The 20290-nt window shown below is 39.0% G+C and overlaps 1 protein-coding gene across 3 annotated transcripts in view; it reads left to right on the forward strand.

Annotated features, from left to right (window-relative positions):
• AHI1 (Abelson helper integration site 1) overlaps window positions 1–20290 on the forward strand; it is a 120974-nt gene that overhangs the window by 6843 nt on the left and 93841 nt on the right. For 2 of the 3 annotated variants that reach the window (XM_063124638.1, XM_063124639.1), the window contains exons 6-15: window positions 734–953; window positions 1958–2150; window positions 3796–3891; window positions 4492–4677; window positions 5988–6143; window positions 7217–7349; window positions 8190–8313; window positions 14129–14358; window positions 15458–15561; window positions 16825–16943. In XM_063124638.1, the coding sequence (XP_062980708.1) occupies window positions 734–953; window positions 1958–2150; window positions 3796–3891; window positions 4492–4677; window positions 5988–6143; window positions 7217–7349; window positions 8190–8313; window positions 14129–14358; window positions 15458–15561; window positions 16825–16943 (1561 nt within the window). The remainder of the gene's footprint in view (window positions 1–733; window positions 954–1957; window positions 2151–3795; window positions 3892–4491; window positions 4678–5987; window positions 6144–7216; window positions 7350–8189; window positions 8314–14128; window positions 14359–15457; window positions 15562–16824; window positions 16944–20290) is intronic. The other variant, XM_063124640.1, reaches the window with a different exon arrangement.

The raw sequence follows: 20290 nt of genomic DNA on the forward strand, positions 1-20290 counted from the left end.
ATGATTTATTTATCTTTTGCCATAAGCACTGTGTAATCCAAGCAGAAGAAAAAGCATATGTGGTGAATAAGTGAATTGGCCATATTCTCGATTTGTTTCAGTAGAATTTTTGAAGAGCAGCTGATTCATATATCATGCATAGCCATGGTAAGCATGAATATCAACTTCCAGAAGTGATCTGTTAAATGTGACCAGTTGGAAAATACAGTGGCAATGAGCAGGATGCACCAAGAATACAGAAATCAATGCTTAAAGAAAAATACAGCTGCATCTTCTGGAAATACTTTTTTCCATATTAAAATGTTCATGTTAATAGATTACTCGTGAAGCTGTTATGCATACAAATCGGGATCTATTTCATAACATGAACTGGATGTAAGTGCATCTAGGATCAACTTTGAAATTATAGATATGCTTTATATAGAAAATAATTTCTTTTCTGCCCACCATTTTTTGTTCAATATGCAGCTGAATTTACTGAACTAGTTTTCATAATGCAATGTATACACAGCTAAACTAGTTAATAGTAATAACCACAAATGTTGCACAATTTAGGGTGTAATCCTATGCATGTGTAATCCTAAGGGCTTACAACTTCCAGTATGCCACAGCCAGCCTTGCTGGGAGTTATAGGCCTTCTCCCGCCCCCCCCGGTCTAAACATGAATCGGATTGCATCTTTAATTTTAATAATAATTAACTCTCACTCATGACTATCCGTTTCCTCCTCCTAGCCATAGAAGAAAATGGAGAAAACAATGAAGAAACTACTTCACATGAGGCTGCTGGAAGTGTTTCACCAGAATTGAAACCCATTTTTGATGACAGCCTTGTTTTAGGTGTTTACATCCATCGAACTGATCGACTTAAAACTGATGTCATGGTATCACATCCCATGGTTAAGATTCATGTAATTGATCAGAAAACTGGTCTGTATGTCAAGAAAGAGAATAGGTGAATTTATTTACTTTTTAAGTTTCCTTTCTGTTATTATTTAATTTTTCTCTTATCTTCCAAAAGCTCAGGTGACCTACTGCTGTCCTTGCATCATCTCTGCTTAACTTGTGATTGCATAGTTGGGGTTTTAGTTTCTTTTCATAGATACAAGTGTACTTTAATATCTGAGTTGCAATCTAAGCTCTCAGGAAATTATGTGATCAGATGAATAAGTGCAAAATTTAGCTAATATGCTCATTAAAATTATCAAATTAAAATAGCTTTTCTTACTATTTATGTGCCACGACAATTCTGGTTTGCCACTTGTAACTCTGCTTTCTGTATTTGAGAAGTTTCAGATGCATTCAGAATTCGGATTTGGATTTTAAATGTGAGATGAAATGTCAGATTAAATTTCTTGTTCTTCTGGAATTGCAAATAATATAGTTGGCTAGTTGGCTTTATATTTAAGTAGTCAGGAAGATGAAAGTAAAGAAGTTCTTCAGCTCTGTGCTCTAAAATAATACTTAAGGCTGGAATCCTTTGCACACTTTCCTAGGAGTAAGTGACATTGAATGTGAAGAGACTTTTAAGTATTGAACTATGTCTCATTGGCTACATGTAAAACCTCTCAAGTGGTATGGTATATCAGCGCAGGGCTATGCTTTAACCCACAATAAATAAAGCACTGAAACATGCACATTTTTGTAGGAATATAAACATAAAGTGAAATTACCATGACTGAGATTATTTCGTTTAAATTTCCCCCCCAGTAATGTTAATGTTACATTTGATCTGAGCCAGAGTCTGTCAAACACTTTGTTTGCACTTCATAGGGTTGTAGATTGACTAGACTAGTCTGAATGGGGATAAGGAATTCAAACATATTGTGGCCATTTCGCACTCAGATATTGGACTGTTTTGTGTTTTTTTAAATAGTATAAATTACTACCTACATTGTAGATACTCCTTTTGGCAAAAGCTCGACACAAAACTCAATAGAATTTATTGTTGTTATTCAGCAGCCGGCCAGTTTCATCTTTCTATGAACAAGAGAAAGTGGGACATATTCTTCCCATTATGACCCAACCTTATGATTTCAGACAGTTTAAGTCAACTCTTCCGGAATGGGAGGAACAAATCCTATTCAATGAACGTTTTAACTATTTACTTCAAGATGCAGAAGGAAGCCCAAGAGTAATCCTGTTTTTTGAGGTACAGAATACATCTTTGGCATTTTCCATTTTATCGTGTTTTAATTCTGGCAAGTATCTTATATATTATCTGATATTGGTGAAATATATTTCAAAGATAGGTAGTATTGGAATGGTGCTTTTAATGTGTTGGAAACACTAGAACAGTCAGTACCCTAAATGCTTGTGTGCGTTTTCTATAAGACCCTGCAAAACTGTCCTGAGAATACTTCGAGATTTTTATGGAACTTAAGGGGTCACCTTGGCCATCAGATAATAGTGGTGTGCAGCATCCTCTTTAACCTTTTCCTTACACGACTCCTAACAGCTTTGCAGGGATGTCTGGGAGTTGGAGACCAAGAAAGCTGTTTAACACAAAGCTTCCTTGATTCTTAACAAATCCCCTACATCTGCTTGAACATTCACTCCCTCCCAAGATTTTCTCCTAAGAAAATCACATCCACCATCTTTTATGGGTTCCTGCTTTCTTCTGAGTGGCCTTCCCACTTTTTGAGATTTGTGATTTGAGATTCATCAATTACAGGAAGAGTTGGAATTTCTGTAGTTCTGGACTTACAAAATTGTGAGTTCACCATATAGAGGATGAGGAAAAACAAACTGAAGCTGAATCCAGACAAGACGGAGGTACTTACCATCAAAGGCCCCAACCTGGGTTTGGAGGTGTGTCAACCAGTTCTGGATGAGGTTACACTTCCCCTGAAAAACTGCATTTGCAGCTTGGGGGTGCTCCTGGATCCGTCGCTCCAAATAACAGCTCAGATAGAGCTGTTTGTGTCAGACAGCCGGGAGTGCTTACCATCAGCTTTGGCTGATACGCTATCTGAGCCCCTTCCTACAGTCAGAAGACCTAAAGATGGTAGTGCACACGCAGGTAACTTCAAGGTTCGACTTCTGCAATGCGCTCTACATAGGGCTACCTTTGTGCCTAGTCTGGAAACTTCAACTAGTGCAAAATATGGCAGCCAGGTTGGTCACTGGTACATCTAGGTGTGACCATATTACACCAGTTTTAAAATCATTACACTGGCTGCCAATTAGTTTCCAGGTGAAGTATAAAGTGTTGGTTAGTACCATAGTTTGGGTCCAGGTTACCTGTGGGATCGCCTTCTCCCATACAATCCGCCCCTCTCACTCAGGTCCTCTGTGAAGAATCTACTTCAGCCAGCAAAAACTAGATTAACAACTGTTACCCAGGGGACCTTCTCCGCTGCTGCTCCTAGACTGTGGAATGGCCTGCCGGGAGAGATCCGCCAACTCAATAGTCTTTCTGAATATAAAAAAGCAATAAAAACTCAGCTCTTCTGGCAAGCCTACCCAGTCGAATTTTAAGATGTCTGGCTATTACTTTAATAATGTATTAGTTTTTATATGTTTTAATCAGTTTTATGTATTTTATAATATGTGTATTCTATGTTGTTCCCCACCTCGATCCAGAGGAAGAGGTGGATAATAAATAAAATTATTATTATTATTATTATTATTATTATTATTATTATTATTATTATTATTATTCAGAATAATCATTTGCCACAGGAAAAGGACACATACACAGACTTGAAAAGATGCTTCTTGTCTGCAAAATCATTATTTTTGTGTGTGCATACGATTCCAGGAATATAAACTAAATAAATCTTGTCGACTTTCAGATCCTTGATTTTTTAAGCATGAATGATGCAAAGGCCAACTTTGATGTTCAAGTTCACGAGAGTGGCTTTCGGAAAATCTGTTGGGCATTTCTGAAGGTACTTCAGGTTTTTTTTTATAAACTATTTATTGAATTATCCCAATAAAATCTAAGCAAAAATAAACACACATGACTTTTGTGTTTTAATGGGAAAACTAGTAGAACTGGTGCCTGAAGTCCCCCCCTCCAATGTTCCTTTCCAGTCCCTTTTCTCTCTTGTGACATTTTCTTTCTTTTTTTCTTTTTTTTTTTTAAGATCGTAAGCTTGAGGGTAAGGAGACTCTTCAGTGGAAGAGTAGGGGTAAACTTGCTATAAATTAAATAAATAAAGAGTATATCTAGTTATCAAAGTTCATGAATAAGCGGACATAGGCCCTGGCTCAGATGAGTCATAATTACTGTATTGAGTTGATTCACTATGTGAATTGAAACAACAGATGAAATATTTTTATGAAATGATCTGTTCCTCCCCTAACTATGTTCATACTAGATTCTCTGATAAGAAAACTGGGTCTGTTATCTGTGGTTGCTATTTCAGTGGCTAAAATTGTCATATGATAAACAGAATCAAGCTATTTGGCCTTTAGCTAGTTAAGTATGCCAGTGTACTTTACTATGTATAATGTAGTTAGACTTTTTTACCACTCTTTTTTTTCAGCTTGTAGGTGCAAATGAAGTTCTAAATGTTGGTGGAAAAATACGTCTTCAACTATATTTTCCTCCACCAAGAACCAGAACACAACTAAATGTTGTGGAAGTTTATGATTGGTGGGCAAAATGTCCCAGAAACCATTATCCTTCGACACTGTATGTAACTGTAAAGGGCATTAAACTTCCAGATCATGTAAGTTAACTTGAATGCATGTCAAGAAAAATGTCAATGAAGATATTTCTGTGGACGTGAAACTTATAAAAGTTAGTTTTTATAACTAGTTGTGCAAATATGTGTACATCTGCAGTCATCTCTGATAATGAATTCTGTTTAAAAACAACAACAATAGCCATGGGGAAAAATCACTCGTGAAACTTACAGAAGTGAATACATTTATGGTAATAGAAATTTGGCAAAAATACTAGAATATACTTGCGTTTTTTTCCCTTTTTCGATCTATATTTTTAAGAAGACTCTTTCAAGTTCAGAAATATTGTTGGACTTTGTTCTAGTGAGGACCAGATGGTTAAGAGAAATGGGCAATTGTTAACTTTAATTATTGCTGGTGAAGCCTTTATAAGCAAAACGTAGTTAATATTGACGCTAAAGTTGGAACAGAGGGCCAAGCAGAAGTTTTGTTCACCTTTCCACTCACTGAGCACAGTGTAATGATACTTCCATGCAGTGAAAAGGATTTGTCAACAATCTAGACCAAGCTACAGTATGCAACACATTGCAGCTGATATGTCTGCAGGTGTGTTTGTGGACTGGGCTTAATAAAGATTTGGACATCTCGTTCTTTCTCTTCGGCTGTTGCTCGGTTCTATTGAAGAGAATGGAAAATTCACATGGTAGCTCAATGCTGTGTATGTTTACTTGGAAGTAAGAAGTAAGTCATGGGTATTACTTCCTAGTAAATGTGCTTTGGATTGCAGTTTTGGTGGTTTGGTTAATGAAGCCTATTCTTACTTTTAATACTGTTTATTCCATCTGCAAAGCTGCTGCATTCTTTCATGGAAACGGTTTTTCTATCTTAGAACAATCCCACCTAACAAATCAGTGCTTATGTTCCCACACAGGAGCAGATTACAGAACTCCTGAGCTTTAGCCATGCTACTTTAGTAATATAGGCTGTTCCACACATGCATGTCCATCACTTGATAAATTGGCTTCATCTGTGAATGAGCAATTATAAATCCAGGGAGTAATCCTGCAATTGGTTAGTCATCTCCTAAAACCCATTGTATTTGCAATTGAGTCTATTTGCATATTTAGCTGCAAGTCATCAAGTGCAGAAAAATCAAACCATGAACTGCATGTGTTAACCAACTGTGCGAATGGCATGGAACAGACTTTGACCCCTTTAAAGTGAAGTTAATTTTAACAATGTTCTTCTAATATACACTTCAGTTTCCGTGTTGATTTGTGATCCGTTATACAATTCTTGATATTTTCATCTGCTAAAATTTAGTTTTGTTATGTTACTTTTTATCTATTTATAGGTTGATCCTTCTTTACGTTCTATGATGGCTGTTCAGCAAGAATATCATTCCCCATCTTTCCTGGACCTACAGAGTGAAATATCAAAAAAAGCTAATAATTCTGGGCCACAAGTGAAAAAGGAGGAGCCATTTAAGTGGACAAAACTTCCTGGACAGGCATGTGTTTTTATGCCATTTTATACTTAAGCAATGTGATACAGTTTATGGAACTGGAAAATTTCAGGTGTAAGCACAAAATGGATTACTTGATTTTTATTTTCCCCAGTGTATGTGCAAAACGTGTATTATTTATTTTCATGTGAGTTGTGAATGCCTTGCAGCTGTTACAATTGGGGGCATGTATAGAATTAAAATTACCCTTAGCAGTGAAGTTTAAACAGTCAAATTGAGAAGATGGCTTAACAATCAGAATCATGAAGGGCCCACAGCACACGCATGTATCAGTGATGAGGTTAGTAAGAGAGGATCAGGAGTAGGGAAAGAGTGTGCCCTGCTTCTCATTTCAGGTGGAATCCTGAGAATGAAGAAATAACTGAAGAGGCCCATTGATCCTTACTCTTCACTATTTACAGACTTTTGCTCCCCTACCCTTAACTGCCAATTTAGGATAATGCGACATGCATCTGATGAGGTATACTCTAGTCTCACAAGAGTTTATTCCATAGTGAATTTGTTTGATGATGATGATGATGATGATGATGATGATGTGTATCCCGCCTTTTGCCCAATACTGGGCCTCAAGGCGGTCTTACAAAGTTTAAAACATACATTTTAAAACTTAGGAAAAGAAATGTAAAAAAAAAGAAAGGTTTAAAATACACAACAAAATTATAAGTCATTAACATAGATGGAGGACCAAATTACTCTCCAAAGGCCTGCTGGAACAAACAAGTTTTAGCCTGCTTCCTAAAGCCCATCAAGGAGGGAGCCAGTCTAGCTTCCCCGGGAAGAGAGTTCCAAAGCACTGGAGCAGCCACCGAGAAGGCCCTCTCCCATGTTCCCACCAAGCACGCCTGTGAAGATGGTGGGACTGAAAGAAGGGCTTCTCCAGAAGATCTTAAAGCACGGGCAGGCTTATAAGGGAGAATACGGTCTTTCAAATAAGGTGTCACAATAGTCTTTGTTTTTGCTGCACCCGACTAATGAAGCTACCTCTCTGGAGATAGTTACATTTTCCTGATTGCTAACAATATCAATTGTGCAAGTAATGGTTTGCTTTGGAAATGCAGGTTTGTCGCATACCAAACAAGTATCTGTTTTCCCTGCGAGCAGGAGATTTGGGATGTTTCTGTATTCGCTTCTCTGAAGATGGCCGAACATTAGCAGCTGGTTGTGCAGGAAGAGATGGTTATCCTATTATTTGTACGTTATTTATTTATTTATTTACAATATTTTCAAGCAGTAGTGACAGTTGCAGTGTTTGATGTTCCTATTGGAGAGCAGCTATAGAACAGGAGAGGAGGAAACTCAAATGGTTTAGTTTTCCTGATTTAGGCTCCCTTATAATGCCTTCTTTTGAGATCGCTGATTAAAACATTTACTACCTATATGTTATACTCATTAACCACTAGATGGTAGTAGATACTTGAATGCTTACCTTAAACTGATAGTAGATGCCAATAAAATTGAATGATGACAAAGAAAATGAATTTTCCAAAGTTCACAGTAATAATGATCACAAATATCAATTATATAAACTTGTTTTCCAGTGAATAGTTTAATTTAAACATAAATAAACTCTTCAGGCCACAATCTTATCTTTGGACATTTTGTTCGGAGTAAGTCCCCCTCAACTCTGAGCTTTGTCAAGCTCGTTTTAAGGCTGTAAGAGAGCCCTACTGGATCAAACCAGAGGCCTATGTGCAGTATTCTGTTTTCTGCAGTGGCCAACCAGAACATGAGCACATTAGCTCTCTCCCACTGTTATTCCCCAGCAACTGGTGTTCAGAAACATGCTGTCTCTGAACCTGGAGGTAGTATATAGCCATGACTAGTCACCTATAAAAGTCATCCTTTTAAAGCCAGCTATGCTAATTAACCATCACTATATCTTGTGGCAACAAATTCTATAAATTAATTATGCACTGTGTGAAGAAGTAATTTTGGAAATGAAAGATTTTTGTCTGGCTGCTTTCTAAACATGAATGATTGCTTAATTTCATGTATTCCCAAACTTTAAAAAACATTTTGTGTTTTTATTAGTATATGAGATTCCTTCTGGAAAATACCTGAGGGAATTTTATGGACATCTAAACATTGTGTATGATCTTTGCTGGTCAAAAGATAATCAGCATCTCCTTACTGCCTCCTCAGATGGCACTGCAAGGTCAGTATAACGAAGTTATTTAAAATTGTGACATAAAATAAAGAAAATTTTACCTTCTGCCTCTTCCCCACCCCTTCTGTTTTCACATACAGGTATGTGGGAGAATTAAGAATATAAGAAGAGCCATGCTGGATCAGACCAAGGGTCCATCTTGTCTTGTACTCTGTTTATACAGTGGCGAACCAGCTGTTGACCAGGGAGCCACAAGCAGGATATGTCTGCAACAGCCCCCTCCCACCCCTATTCCTCAGCAACTGGTGTATCCAGGCTTACTGCCTCTCATAGTGGAGGTAGCACTTAGCCATTAGAACTAGTGGCCATTGATAGACCTCTCCTCCAGAAATTTATCCAACCCCCTTTTAAAGCCATCCAAATTGGTGGCCATCACCACATCTTGTGATAATGAATTCCACAGTTTAACCGTGTGTGTGTGTGTGTGTGTGTGTGAAGAAGTACTTCCTTTTATCTGTCCTGAATCTCCCACCTATCAGCTTCATTGGATTATGGGAGAGGGAGAAAAATGTCTCCCTATCCACATTCTCCGCACCATGCATAATTTTATACACCTCTGTTACATCTCCCCGTAGCTTCCTTTTTCCCGAAGCTAAACAATCCCAGCTGTTGTAACATTCCAATTTGGTGGGCATTGCCACAGATTTTGCTACCACTAGAATCTGTGCCAGAACCCCTATAATTTTTCTGCAGTAGAGGAGTATATCCTCATATAGCATACCTTCCATCGAGCACAGAAAATGAATGTATTATGGCAGGTACTAGTGTTGCTTTCCACTGCGAGGACGGAAGCAGGGTGGTGTATGGTTTTTTGTTTTGTTTTCAAACTCCTCCCTATCTTTAAGGCTTTAAGGGAGTTTTTAAAAATGTGGCTAGCTTCCTTATAGGTTTGGTGGAGGGGTATGTGACTTCTGGCTCTCCAAATGTTTTGGCCTACAACTCCCATCACTCCTCACAGTTGCCTATACTGGTTAGGGCTGATAGAAGTTGTAGGCCAAGATATCTGGAGGGCTGCAAATTGCCCACCTCTTGGTGGTTCAGTTTGTTTTATTTCCTTCACTGAGTACATCTTCAGTGCTTTACTCTAATAAGGAATTTTAAAACTCAGCACTTCTGCCTGTACCCAAACAAGTCAGTAAACCACAAGATGTGATGATGGCCACCAGTTTGGATGGCTTTAAAAGGGGGGTGGATAAATTCCTGGAGAAGAAGGCTATCAATGGCTACTAGTCCTGATGACTATGTGCTTCCTCCAGGATCAGAGGCAGTAAGCCTGTATACACCAGTTGCTGGGGAACATGGGTGGGGGAGTGCTGTTGCACCTGTGTCTGGTTTGTGGGTTCCTGGTAGACAGCTGGTTGGCCACTGTGTGAACAGAGTGCAGGATTAGATGGACCCTTGGCCTGATCCAGCATGGTTCTTCTTATATTCTTATGAACTTTGAAAGATGCCTTATACTGGAACCAGATGTTTGGTCCATCCAGCTCAGTTGGTAGAATTCCACATTAGTCCTACGAGATCCATTGAAATGAATGTGACTAACCATTCATTTCAGTGGGTCTACTCTAAGTAGGACTAACATTGGATACTTCCCAGTGTTATCTATTGCACTTGGCAATAGCTTTCGATGGTCTTGTGTTGGGGTCTTTCCCATCCTTGCGATCCTTTTAACTGGCAATACAAGAAGAAACTTGGGACCTTCTGTATGTGCACTACCACTGAACTATTGCTCTTCACTGACTGTATGCTTGTTTAATATAGTGGATAGAGTGTGGAGATCAGAGTTCATAACTGCTTGGGCTATAAATCTCACCATGAAATGATCAAGTGCCTATCTCTCAGTCTATCCATTTATCCTCATGATGAGGTAAAGTGGAATAATCACATGTATGCATCCATAACCTACTTGGAAGAGTCAGATGTGATTGCATAAATGATCTCAGTGGCATATTATCTTGTTTTATAATCAGAAACATATCTGCAGTATAATCTACCACAAAGCAGTGTTAGTTCTGCTGATATGTAGGAATAAACAATGTAACTTTAATATACTATATTTCTTGGAAAAGCATGTCATTAAAACTTGCTTTTTAGAAAATATTCACACCTGCATCTTCTATGAGTAAGTGTTTTTGTTATCTCACTAGCTGGCAATGCATTCAGCAAGCAGGACCACACTGGAAATTTAAACAGGATCCAGAGGGCTTGAAATTATACTTAGATGCATGAATTTTCTCAGCCATATTCTGCAAATACTTTTCTGCCTATGTGTTCTTCTTTCACACACCTTGCTAGTATAATGCGCAAAAGAACTGTTCTGCAAAGTTCCTGGGACAAAGTCCACTGAGAACTTCTTCACAGCCTCCATTGAACTGAATAGGAGCTGTACAAGAGCACTGCCATTAATGTCAGTGGGACTTCCATAGGGGAATGTCTGTGCTCTGGCAGAACCAGGAGATTAAAACTGTGATTCTGCATGGCATTTATTATACTGCTATATTTCCCATAACAGCGTTACAATAGCCATCCCAATGGACAAGAACCTAATATATGCTTACTTGGAAATAGGTTTGGTGAAAGTGATCGAAGCCATAGAAATTCCAACATAGAAATGTATTCATTCACTTTAAAATTAAATTTTATTAACTGAATACATGAATCCACACAGGATTTTTCTTCCTTTTTTCTCCTACCTGAAAGTTATTGTCAGCAATGGATTGACAATAAACCCCAGTGTGAAACAGTTGCCTGTCTGATCTGCTGGACTCCCTGCCGCCTCATCCCTGTCAACAGCATTGGCTCTGGTGGTGGCAGTAGCTATACAAACAGGACCAACTTTGGAGGTCTCTGTTACTCACTGAGATATAATCTCTTCCCTTTTTGTGGTACAAAGCACTTTGTCTTCATCTGCAGCAAGAGAGTGAGTCTTTGGAAAGAGGGTGGTATTACAGAAGAACAGGAAACAACCTTGTTAACTGCTGTGCCCAGATAGGTGCTATTTTGAGGTCCTATGTACTTGCTTTTACTGTTCTCCTCCCCACCTGCTAAATGCAGCTCTCTCTCTCTCCCTCTCTCTCTCTTACACACACACACTTATGCTCACTTGCACACTCAGATCTGGGGAAGAGAGGTCATTGAAACTTGGTAACTGCCACATGCTTTAGTTTCCAGTTCATTTGTTGCCCTACAGGGGCAAATATAAAAATGGAGGGGTGGGGCCAGGGCCAGGAAGAGCATCACAGTGAGCCTTTCCCAGTTTCTCTGAACACCCCATAGATTTTGTGTTTTTACACCCCTTTCTCAGATTTGGCCACTTCCCCATTCATGACTAACTTAAGCCTCATTTATTTCAATGGGTCTAATCTATGTAGGACTAATATTGGATAAAAAAAGTCTGCCACAAATGAGGTCTTCGGGATTCTCTGTAATAACTCCGCAAGGTGGATTGTGTTAATCCAAGGTGATTTAAGTCACTGATTTCAATCAAGTTTCCCTTTTTTTTAAAAAAAAAACAAAATTTATATTCCCAGAACATTGGTGCAAATTCTTTATCTACAGAAGGAATGTCTTTAAAATATTCCCATACAGTATCTTTCTTATTATCAGCACCCTTGACAGGAAGATACACACCGGACAATTTTGTCTTTTCTTTCCAGTGGTGCTCCTTTTTGCTTCATTCTGTCTTGACCTCACAAAAAATAAAGTAGTAATGCCCATTACTTATAGGTCAAACCAAGGTTTGATAGTTACTGTACTGAAAAAATACAATGTGTGGTTTTTTTAACTCCAATTTTGTGGATTTTTAAAGCATCAATTTTTGTCCACCCTGCTATTTTTGTTTTTATTTTTGTCTTAAGCAAGTCTTCTCCTTGCTTGGCCCAACACCACATAAGCACAGAACAACAAGCCTATGTAGCCTGTCTTTGCACATCTAACTAGTCAGAGAAACTGACATTTTTATGAAATGAAAACAAATGAATACTCATGTTTGATTAGTAGTTCTTTTCAGTTTTATGAGACTTGTAAGTGCAGGTTTAACATATTTATGGTGAGATTTAATTGTAAGTTACTTTTTAAAAATTTTTTTTTTTTATTGATTAACGATACACTAATACAATACTACAATAATCACAACAACACAAGACAAAAGAAACATAATACATAACTTGATTAACCTTATAACATTTCTAATTTGATATTTTTACATCATTGCATAACATACAGTGCACCCCCCACCCCGGGATCTATTCTTGTTTCCAAAATCTCATTGATTCTTCTGGAGGTGGTTTTCCACTCCCCTTAGATAATACATATTCTAGGAACTGATTCCAAATTCCCTCAAAATCATTCATTTTTGTTATCCCTCTTCTTACTTTTATATTACATGTCAATTTATCATTTATAGCAATATCCCAAATCTCTTTATACCAGTCCTCAACATGATAATCTCCTTGCACCTTCCAGTTCCTAGATATGATCAACCTTGCTGCTGTCAACAAATTCGTTATCAATTCTTTTGTTTCTTTATTACATTTTAAATCTCCATATAATGATAGCAATGCCACTGTAGGTGTCTCTTCAATCTCCATTCCCACTATATCATTTATCTCTTTAAACACCATTTTCCACAGTTTTTGAACAAATACACATTCCCACCACATATGTAAATACGTTCCTTTTTCTTTACATCCTCTCCAACAATTTGCTGAATACAGCTTGTTTATTCTATTTATTCTCACCGGGGTTAGATACCACCTCCATAAAATCTTATAATAGTTCTCTTTTATCCTCACTGACATACTTCTCAACACTCTTTGTCTCCATATTCCCTCCCAACTCTGTTGCCCTATTTGTATCTTCAAATCCGTTTCCCACACCATCTTACCCATGTTTTCTGACTCCCCCTTCCCAACCAATATTCTGTATATTTCACTCGTTAAACCTTTTATCATTTTATTTTCTCCTTTCTCAATTTCTCTTTTTATAATCATCTCCTCAAATTTCGTTAATTCTCTACACTCTCCATTATCCTTTAACCATTTCTTCGTCCATTGCTCTAATTGAAAATAATTTAACCATGTTAAATTATTCTCTTTTAATACCTCTTCTATTTCTTCTCGAGTGTTCATCCTCCTTAACCAATTTTTTAGTTTCATTATATCCTTCTCTATTAATATTTTCCCTAATTTATCTTTTAAATTCCCTGGAAATTTTCCTAACATTATCACTGGTGTTATTGGAGAAATACTTGGAAGTAACTCCTTTTTATATACACGCCATATTTCCCAGTGATTTTTTAGAAGGGGGTTCTCTATTTCTTCCCCCCATTTTTTATTATATTGCATTGTATACTAAATTATATAAACAAAATTATATGCAGAGTAACTACCCTCAACATGACTTCAAAGAAGACCAAGTGCTGTTTAGTTTCCCTCGACAATTTGAAAACTGTTTTCTGGGCCAATCTAAATGATCAAGTGGCTTGGCCTTTATGCTGTCTAAATATGAACTAAGCAAACTAATTTAAATAAAGATTTATTTATTTTTAAAAGTAACTCTTACTTTTAAGCTAGAGAGAATTTAGCATTTTATGGTGTGTGTGTTTTTTTTAAAAATAATTCAGCATTTTTATCTGCCCTGTAACTCAGTGAAGAAATAAGATCTGGCTAGTGCAAAAGCAATTTTTGATAGCACAAAATGTGATATCTATTTCCTATTGATTAGATTTTGAAATTGTATATTGGGTTTTCTTAGAAGACATTAACATGGCAACACAGGTTTCCTAAATGTTGTTTCCTTCTAGAATGTGGAAAATTGAAGCCCAGGCAACATCAGCCATGAAAGTTTTCCCTCATCCTTCATTTGTCTACAGTGCTAAATTCCACCCAGTAGCTGAGTATATCATAGTAACAGGATGTTATGACTCTGTGATTAGAGCCTGGAATGCAAAAGTGAAGGAAATTCACGGGCATCTTCTGCAAGAGTTCGATGGTCACAGAGGTTTCATCAATACGTTGTGTTTTGATGCAGAAGGTAAGTTGTTGTATGTAAAACATTTCACACTGAAAATGCTGTGTGTAACCACTTATCTCATTTTGTCCTTACAATAACTCTGTGAGGTGTGGTGTTACAGTTTGTAGGTGCAAGGTGAGAGACAACCTTGATAGTCTTGCTGCTGTTTGCATCTCCATCTACTGAAAAATATAATTAAATAATTTAAATCATAAAAAGGGATTGTGTGTTTAAACAATGGGACATGCTTGAGAGTCCGTGTGGTGTAGTGGTTAGAGTGTTGGACTAGGACTGGATTATACTTCTCACTCAGCCATGAAACTCACTGGGTAACATTGGGCCCAGCCTCTGACTCATTCTCTCCCTCTGGAGGTCAGGCAGGTGCCAACTTCGTATTCCTTTGTGAGGGGTTTGAAAACTAGGTCCTTTGAAGAAAGAACTTGATAAGTTTAGAAGGGAAAAGTTTAAGGGGAAATAGGAGAGCAGTCTTCAAATATCTGAAAGGCTGTTATGCAGAAGATGGAGTAGACTTGTTTTCTGTAGCTCCAGAGGAAAGAACTATGCAGTACAAAACATATGGTAGGCATCAGGTTGGGAAAAGCTGCTGTATTTAAATTCTGCGTTATAAATCCTGCACTAAGCACAGGGTTGGCCAAGATTATCTCAAAGGACCCTTCAAGCACTATGATTCTAGACTGTGTGTATTTTGGCCCGAAAACCATGAGGCTGATGTTGATTTCATGTTTTATATGGCAGTTGTGTGTGCCATGGATATTTTCCATTTTCCCACTCATAGTGGTGTTTTCCTTGAGTCTGAGAGTTAACACTTTATTGTAGTAGACACTGGTACAAACACACTGTGATATGAAGTGTGGAGTTGCCTTGGAGAATGTAGGGTGAGAAGAAGAGGATGCTAAAGACTGAGCTCGAGTTAATCTCGGTGAGAATTGGACATAAGAATCTCTAAATGAATGGAGAAATGGTATTTGGAGAAATAGAAGATGTAGAAAGAGAAAGCAATTTGATTAAACAATCTTTTCAAAAATATCTACTACAATTATTTGTGTGATTTGAATGTCAAAATTGTAATCACGTTAAGCGAACAAACTATATTTTCTAGGATTTCACATGTTTTCTGGAGACAGCACGGGCCTAATAATTGTCTGGAATACTTTTGTTAAAGAAAATTCTCAATCACCAATCCAACACTGGGGCATTGATAAGGTATATAAACACATTATTTTTATGCAGGCAATATATATTTGAGATAAATATTTTCAAGTTTAGTAGGTTTTTAGCTGTATGCAGGAATGCTTTGCATTTATTTTCTATCAGTAGTAGTTAACTGGTGCATAGATTGTCTGTTGGGAGTAACGTGGCTGGTGAAGCATGACGTGTGGACTCACCCAATGTTTGGGGCTTCTTAGTTTAGAGTAAGTGGGGAAGGGCACATTATAGAGGGTCATCAAATTATGCATGGTGTGGAGAAAATGCACACTTTTTGTCCCTCTCTGTCCCATGAAGCTGAATAATAGAACAGACAAAAGGAGGTACCTTCACACAACCATAGTTAATATATAGGATTCACTGCTGCAAGATATGGTGAGCATCATCAGCATAGATGGCTTTAAAAGGGAGCTGAACAAATTCATAGTGTCAGGCTTTGCTGGCTGACCAATGCTGCCTTCCAAGGAATGGCCGTAAATCTCCTGCTGATAACCGGCAATAAACCTGTCAAGGCCAGGAGAGACGGGAGGGAGAGATGAGACAAAGTAGGGCTTGGGAGTTTACCGGGTGTTCAAAGCTGATTCACTAAGGCAAAGAAGGGTCCTTGTCCAGTCCAGGGTCCCAAAATCCAAAGAAGTCACTGTGTCAAGATGGGGTGAGGTTCAAGGTCTAGGAGCAGGTGAAAGAGTGACGGCGGGTTGATCTGACGTTGCACTTCAGTGCTGGCTGGTGGAATTCCAGCAGCTTTATCTCCAGCATCCTGGAGCAGCTGCTGTTAATTAATCCCTGTTTAAGGGTTTTTTCCCCTTTAAACGGGCTGACACTCTTTTCTGTTGCTCTTTTACATTAAGCCTCCTTCGCTCTGCATGGGTCAATGGAACTTGGTCCTCTGAATCAGACAGAGGGGCTGTGGCAGGGCATTGGTCATTATCTGGCAGTGAGGGCTTTGGAGCTATTTCTGCGCTAGGACCCTCACCCGGATCTGCCACCTCTCCTTCCTCTTCAACCTCAGACAAATCTGAGGGAGGCATGACACATGGGTGGTAGTGCTACCTCTGGTATCAGAAGCAGCATACTTCTGCATAACTGATGCTGGGGAATTGCAGTAAGAGAAAGCTGTTGCACTCATGTCCTGCTTATGAGCTTCTTGTAGGATGCTAGACTAGATAGGCCTTTAGTGTGATCCAGGAGAGCTGCTCTTACGTTGTTATGAATACACTGTATTGCATCCATGTTTTTACTAGCTCTGTGTTTTTGAAGGAAATAAAAGTTGATGATATTAAAGGGACAGCAATCAATCATTTGGAGGTGCATCCAAATGGAAGACGTTTATTGATCCATGCCAAAGACAGTACTGTGAGAATTATGGACCTGCGAATGTAAGTATCTCAAAGCAACTCATCTTAACATTCAATCCTTTTTTTAAAGTATTAAACATTTTTTAATTGTACACACTTAAAAAGAACTTAAATTGCCCTATCATTCTTAAAAGTGGTAGAAGCACCTTTTGGACCTCCAGAATGCTCCTTCTTCAGGAGATCTTGAAACAGAATTAACCTAGAAGCTTTATCTAAGGGAGAAGGAGATCAGCTCAGCCTTGTGAGCTGGTAGCCATAGTTCACTCTGCCTCTTCTATGTGGAGCCTGACCCAAGCATTTCTGTATTTCAGGCAGCAAGAGCATTTTCAAGTAGAAAAAGCATTCTCTTTACCCATTTTAGTTGGGGGAGTAAATCTTTTTGAGAATCTTTTGAGTTATTTTTCATGGCCAAATCGCTAGAACCTCCCTCACTATTTTCACAACAAATTTTAAATATGCTCACAAGGCATTGTGACTACTCTAAAGGTGCCATAACATGGTGATCCGTTAGCAGATCAATCTTCTTCCCCTGTCCTCCCAGTAGATAAGGGTTTTCCCAGTGATTTTAATGACAAAAGAACAGAATCTCTTCAGCAGGGGGTTCAAGTATGTTCCTCTGACTTCACAGCATCAGCCACTAACTGTTCTTGGGATGTTTTTCTGTGGATGAAACACCAGCCATCTTTGGCTTCCTCAGATTCTCAGTTCCTCAAAGTCAGCTTGTGTAAGTCCTCCTTGCACACTTATCTCTGGTTTGAAGTTGGGCAGGGGTACCTGTAACTCCAAATGCAGACTGGCAGGCTCATTGTTCTGTTAAGAAAAATCTAGAGATCCTCTTTCCATTCTCTTGGCTTGACTCTTCCTAATGGCTTAAGAGGCTATTTCCAAAACTCAGACAGTCTTTTTTTAGTGAAACCCTGTTTTATTTTCCCAGGCTTTTTAGTCCATCACTTTTGCTTTTAAATGTGTTATTGTGTTATTTTTCTGTGCTGCTGGTTTTAAGAGCTTCTTCACATGAGCAATTTATTGCATGCTTGTGACTGGTCACTCTCAGAAGTTTTTGGGTCCTTTTCATGATGTTGTCAACCTCCAATGCCTCTCATGCTGTTTCCAAGTGGGAATCCGTCATTGTATAAAACACTGAAAATGCTGCAGTAACATGTTATAAAAATGCTTTAAAAAAGCACCATCTGCTGGCAGTAGAATTAAAACATGGGAAGGAACTTGCAAAACTCAGGGGAGGGGGAAGTGTGTATATTTTGCCAATGGTTAAAGGTATGAAGGTATCAGAAGACAAAGGCTGCTGGATTTTTGTTGAATGTGGAGAAGCCACAAGTCTGGTTTTACTCTGTTTTAAACTTTTAAAGGTATTATATAATGCTGTATTTTAGGGTTTTCATTTTTATTAACTGTACAGAGAATTTTGGCTATAGGGTGGTATAGAAATGTAATAAAGTTAGATATATATGCTTCTGAAAAGGCTGCATTTTGGAGGAGTGTTGCAAAATGTATCGTCTCCATAAAAGAACAGCCATATATCCCAGACAGGCAATCACACTGCTTTTTTATATCCCAGGCTGGATACCCTCCTACACCAACAGCAAGAAAAAAAAACATGGGCATGTAGTATGGATTTTTTTTTTTTTATTATTATTATTATTATTATTATTATTATTATTATTGGTGTATGGAGAGTTTCCAAGTCTTACCTTTGGCTGCATTCCATGGCTCTTCCTCTCTTGTCCATTACCTTGTTTCTATGCAGACATTCCATCAACATAATAAGGAAGTACCAGACATTCCCTAAGGAGTCTTTCTTTCTAATAACCTTTCTGTTAAGGTTGGTTTATGAGCTTAAGCTGCTCTACCATAAGCTTGGCCATGGTTCGGAACTGGGAAGTCTTCTCTTAAGGAGGCGAAAGTCTTTAAACTTCATTAGCGTATTCCCTGCCTCTTGAGCAAGTAGGAGTAATCCTGAGCCTGGAGACCCTCCGTAAACCAAAAAGAAAAGACTTCACAGTATCTGAACTGTTCTTCTTCGTGGTCTCTGTGCATCACACATATGGGCTCTGCACCTGCGCAAAGCCCCGCTTCGGGAATTTTCTATAGCTAAGAGCCATTTGGGCGGGAAACCCTCCCCTCTCTACTGTGCATGTGCAGGAGGGTTCCCGCCCAGATTCCCCAGTTCTTCGACCGTCATCGTGACAGCCTCGTCACTAAAACTGGAGCTAAGACTTACCTTTTTTTATTCTATCTTCGATCTTTCTCCTTTTTTGTCGTCTTCTACTTCTCTTTTTCCTATTTTTTTTTTTAAAAAATCTTTACCTCATTCTCTATCTCTTACTTTATTCTGGACCGCATGGACCCCAAGGCCCCATTCAAAAAGTGTGCCCGCTGTGGGACGAAACTGCCACCCTCAGACGGCCACAATTTCTGCGTCATTTGCCTTGGACAAGGACACAAGGTAGACGCTTGACCCCATTGCCAGGCCTTTTCAAAACTTACAAGGCGGCATAGGGCAGACAAACTGCGGGCCGAGCTGTGCGAGAGAGCACTTGCAGCAGTGGATAAACCTACTGTGGCTTCTCAACAGGAGCCATTAGTGCCTCCAGCTCCTGTCGAGCCATCAACAAGTCGGGCTGACAGACCCCGCCAGGATACCCCTGCAACGCCAGGGCAATCCCTGACCGCTTCGGTAGCAAAAAAGCTATCCAAAAAAGCACGGACTCCAAAGTCCTCAGAAATTGTGAAACAGAAGAAGGCTAAATCGGCCAAAAAGCATGATCACCATAAAGATAAAGCTTCGATGTCGACTGTACCATCGACGCCCGCTCCTGCCCCTCCATCGATAATGGAAGTGGATTCGATCATTGTCGCCCCTTCGACATCAAGGGTCGGACCGATGCCGACTCCATCGCTGTCGGAAGGTGAAATTAGGGCTAATACATCCCTCCAAGGCAGAGAACGAGGACACCCAACAAGGGGATCGAGCAGATGCTCATCCCCGGGGAACTTACCTGTTAATGTTCAACGTCGATATGATTATTGAAGATTGCCCACACCTCTCGAACATCAATTGGAATATCACCGTTCACCTGACTCAGTCCGTTCTGTCGATAGTCGATAACGAGAGGACGAACACTACTATTACTTAAGACGACATCGTTCTCGATCTCCTGTAAGGGAATGGGAAAGACAGTCAGAATGGTGATTGTCTTCCACCAAGGCCGACCTATTATTATAGAGATTGGCACGACGCCCACGTTCGATATCGACAGGAAAACTGTGCATCATCCCCTTGACGTTGACAAGTGCCATCGGCCATGATTTTAGCACCAGGGCAGGCTATCGAGACACTACCAACTCCA

Source organism: Elgaria multicarinata, chromosome 4 (genome assembly GCF_023053635.1).
Source record: "Elgaria multicarinata webbii isolate HBS135686 ecotype San Diego chromosome 4, rElgMul1.1.pri, whole genome shotgun sequence".
NCBI lineage: Eukaryota > Metazoa > Chordata > Lepidosauria > Squamata > Anguidae > Elgaria > Elgaria multicarinata.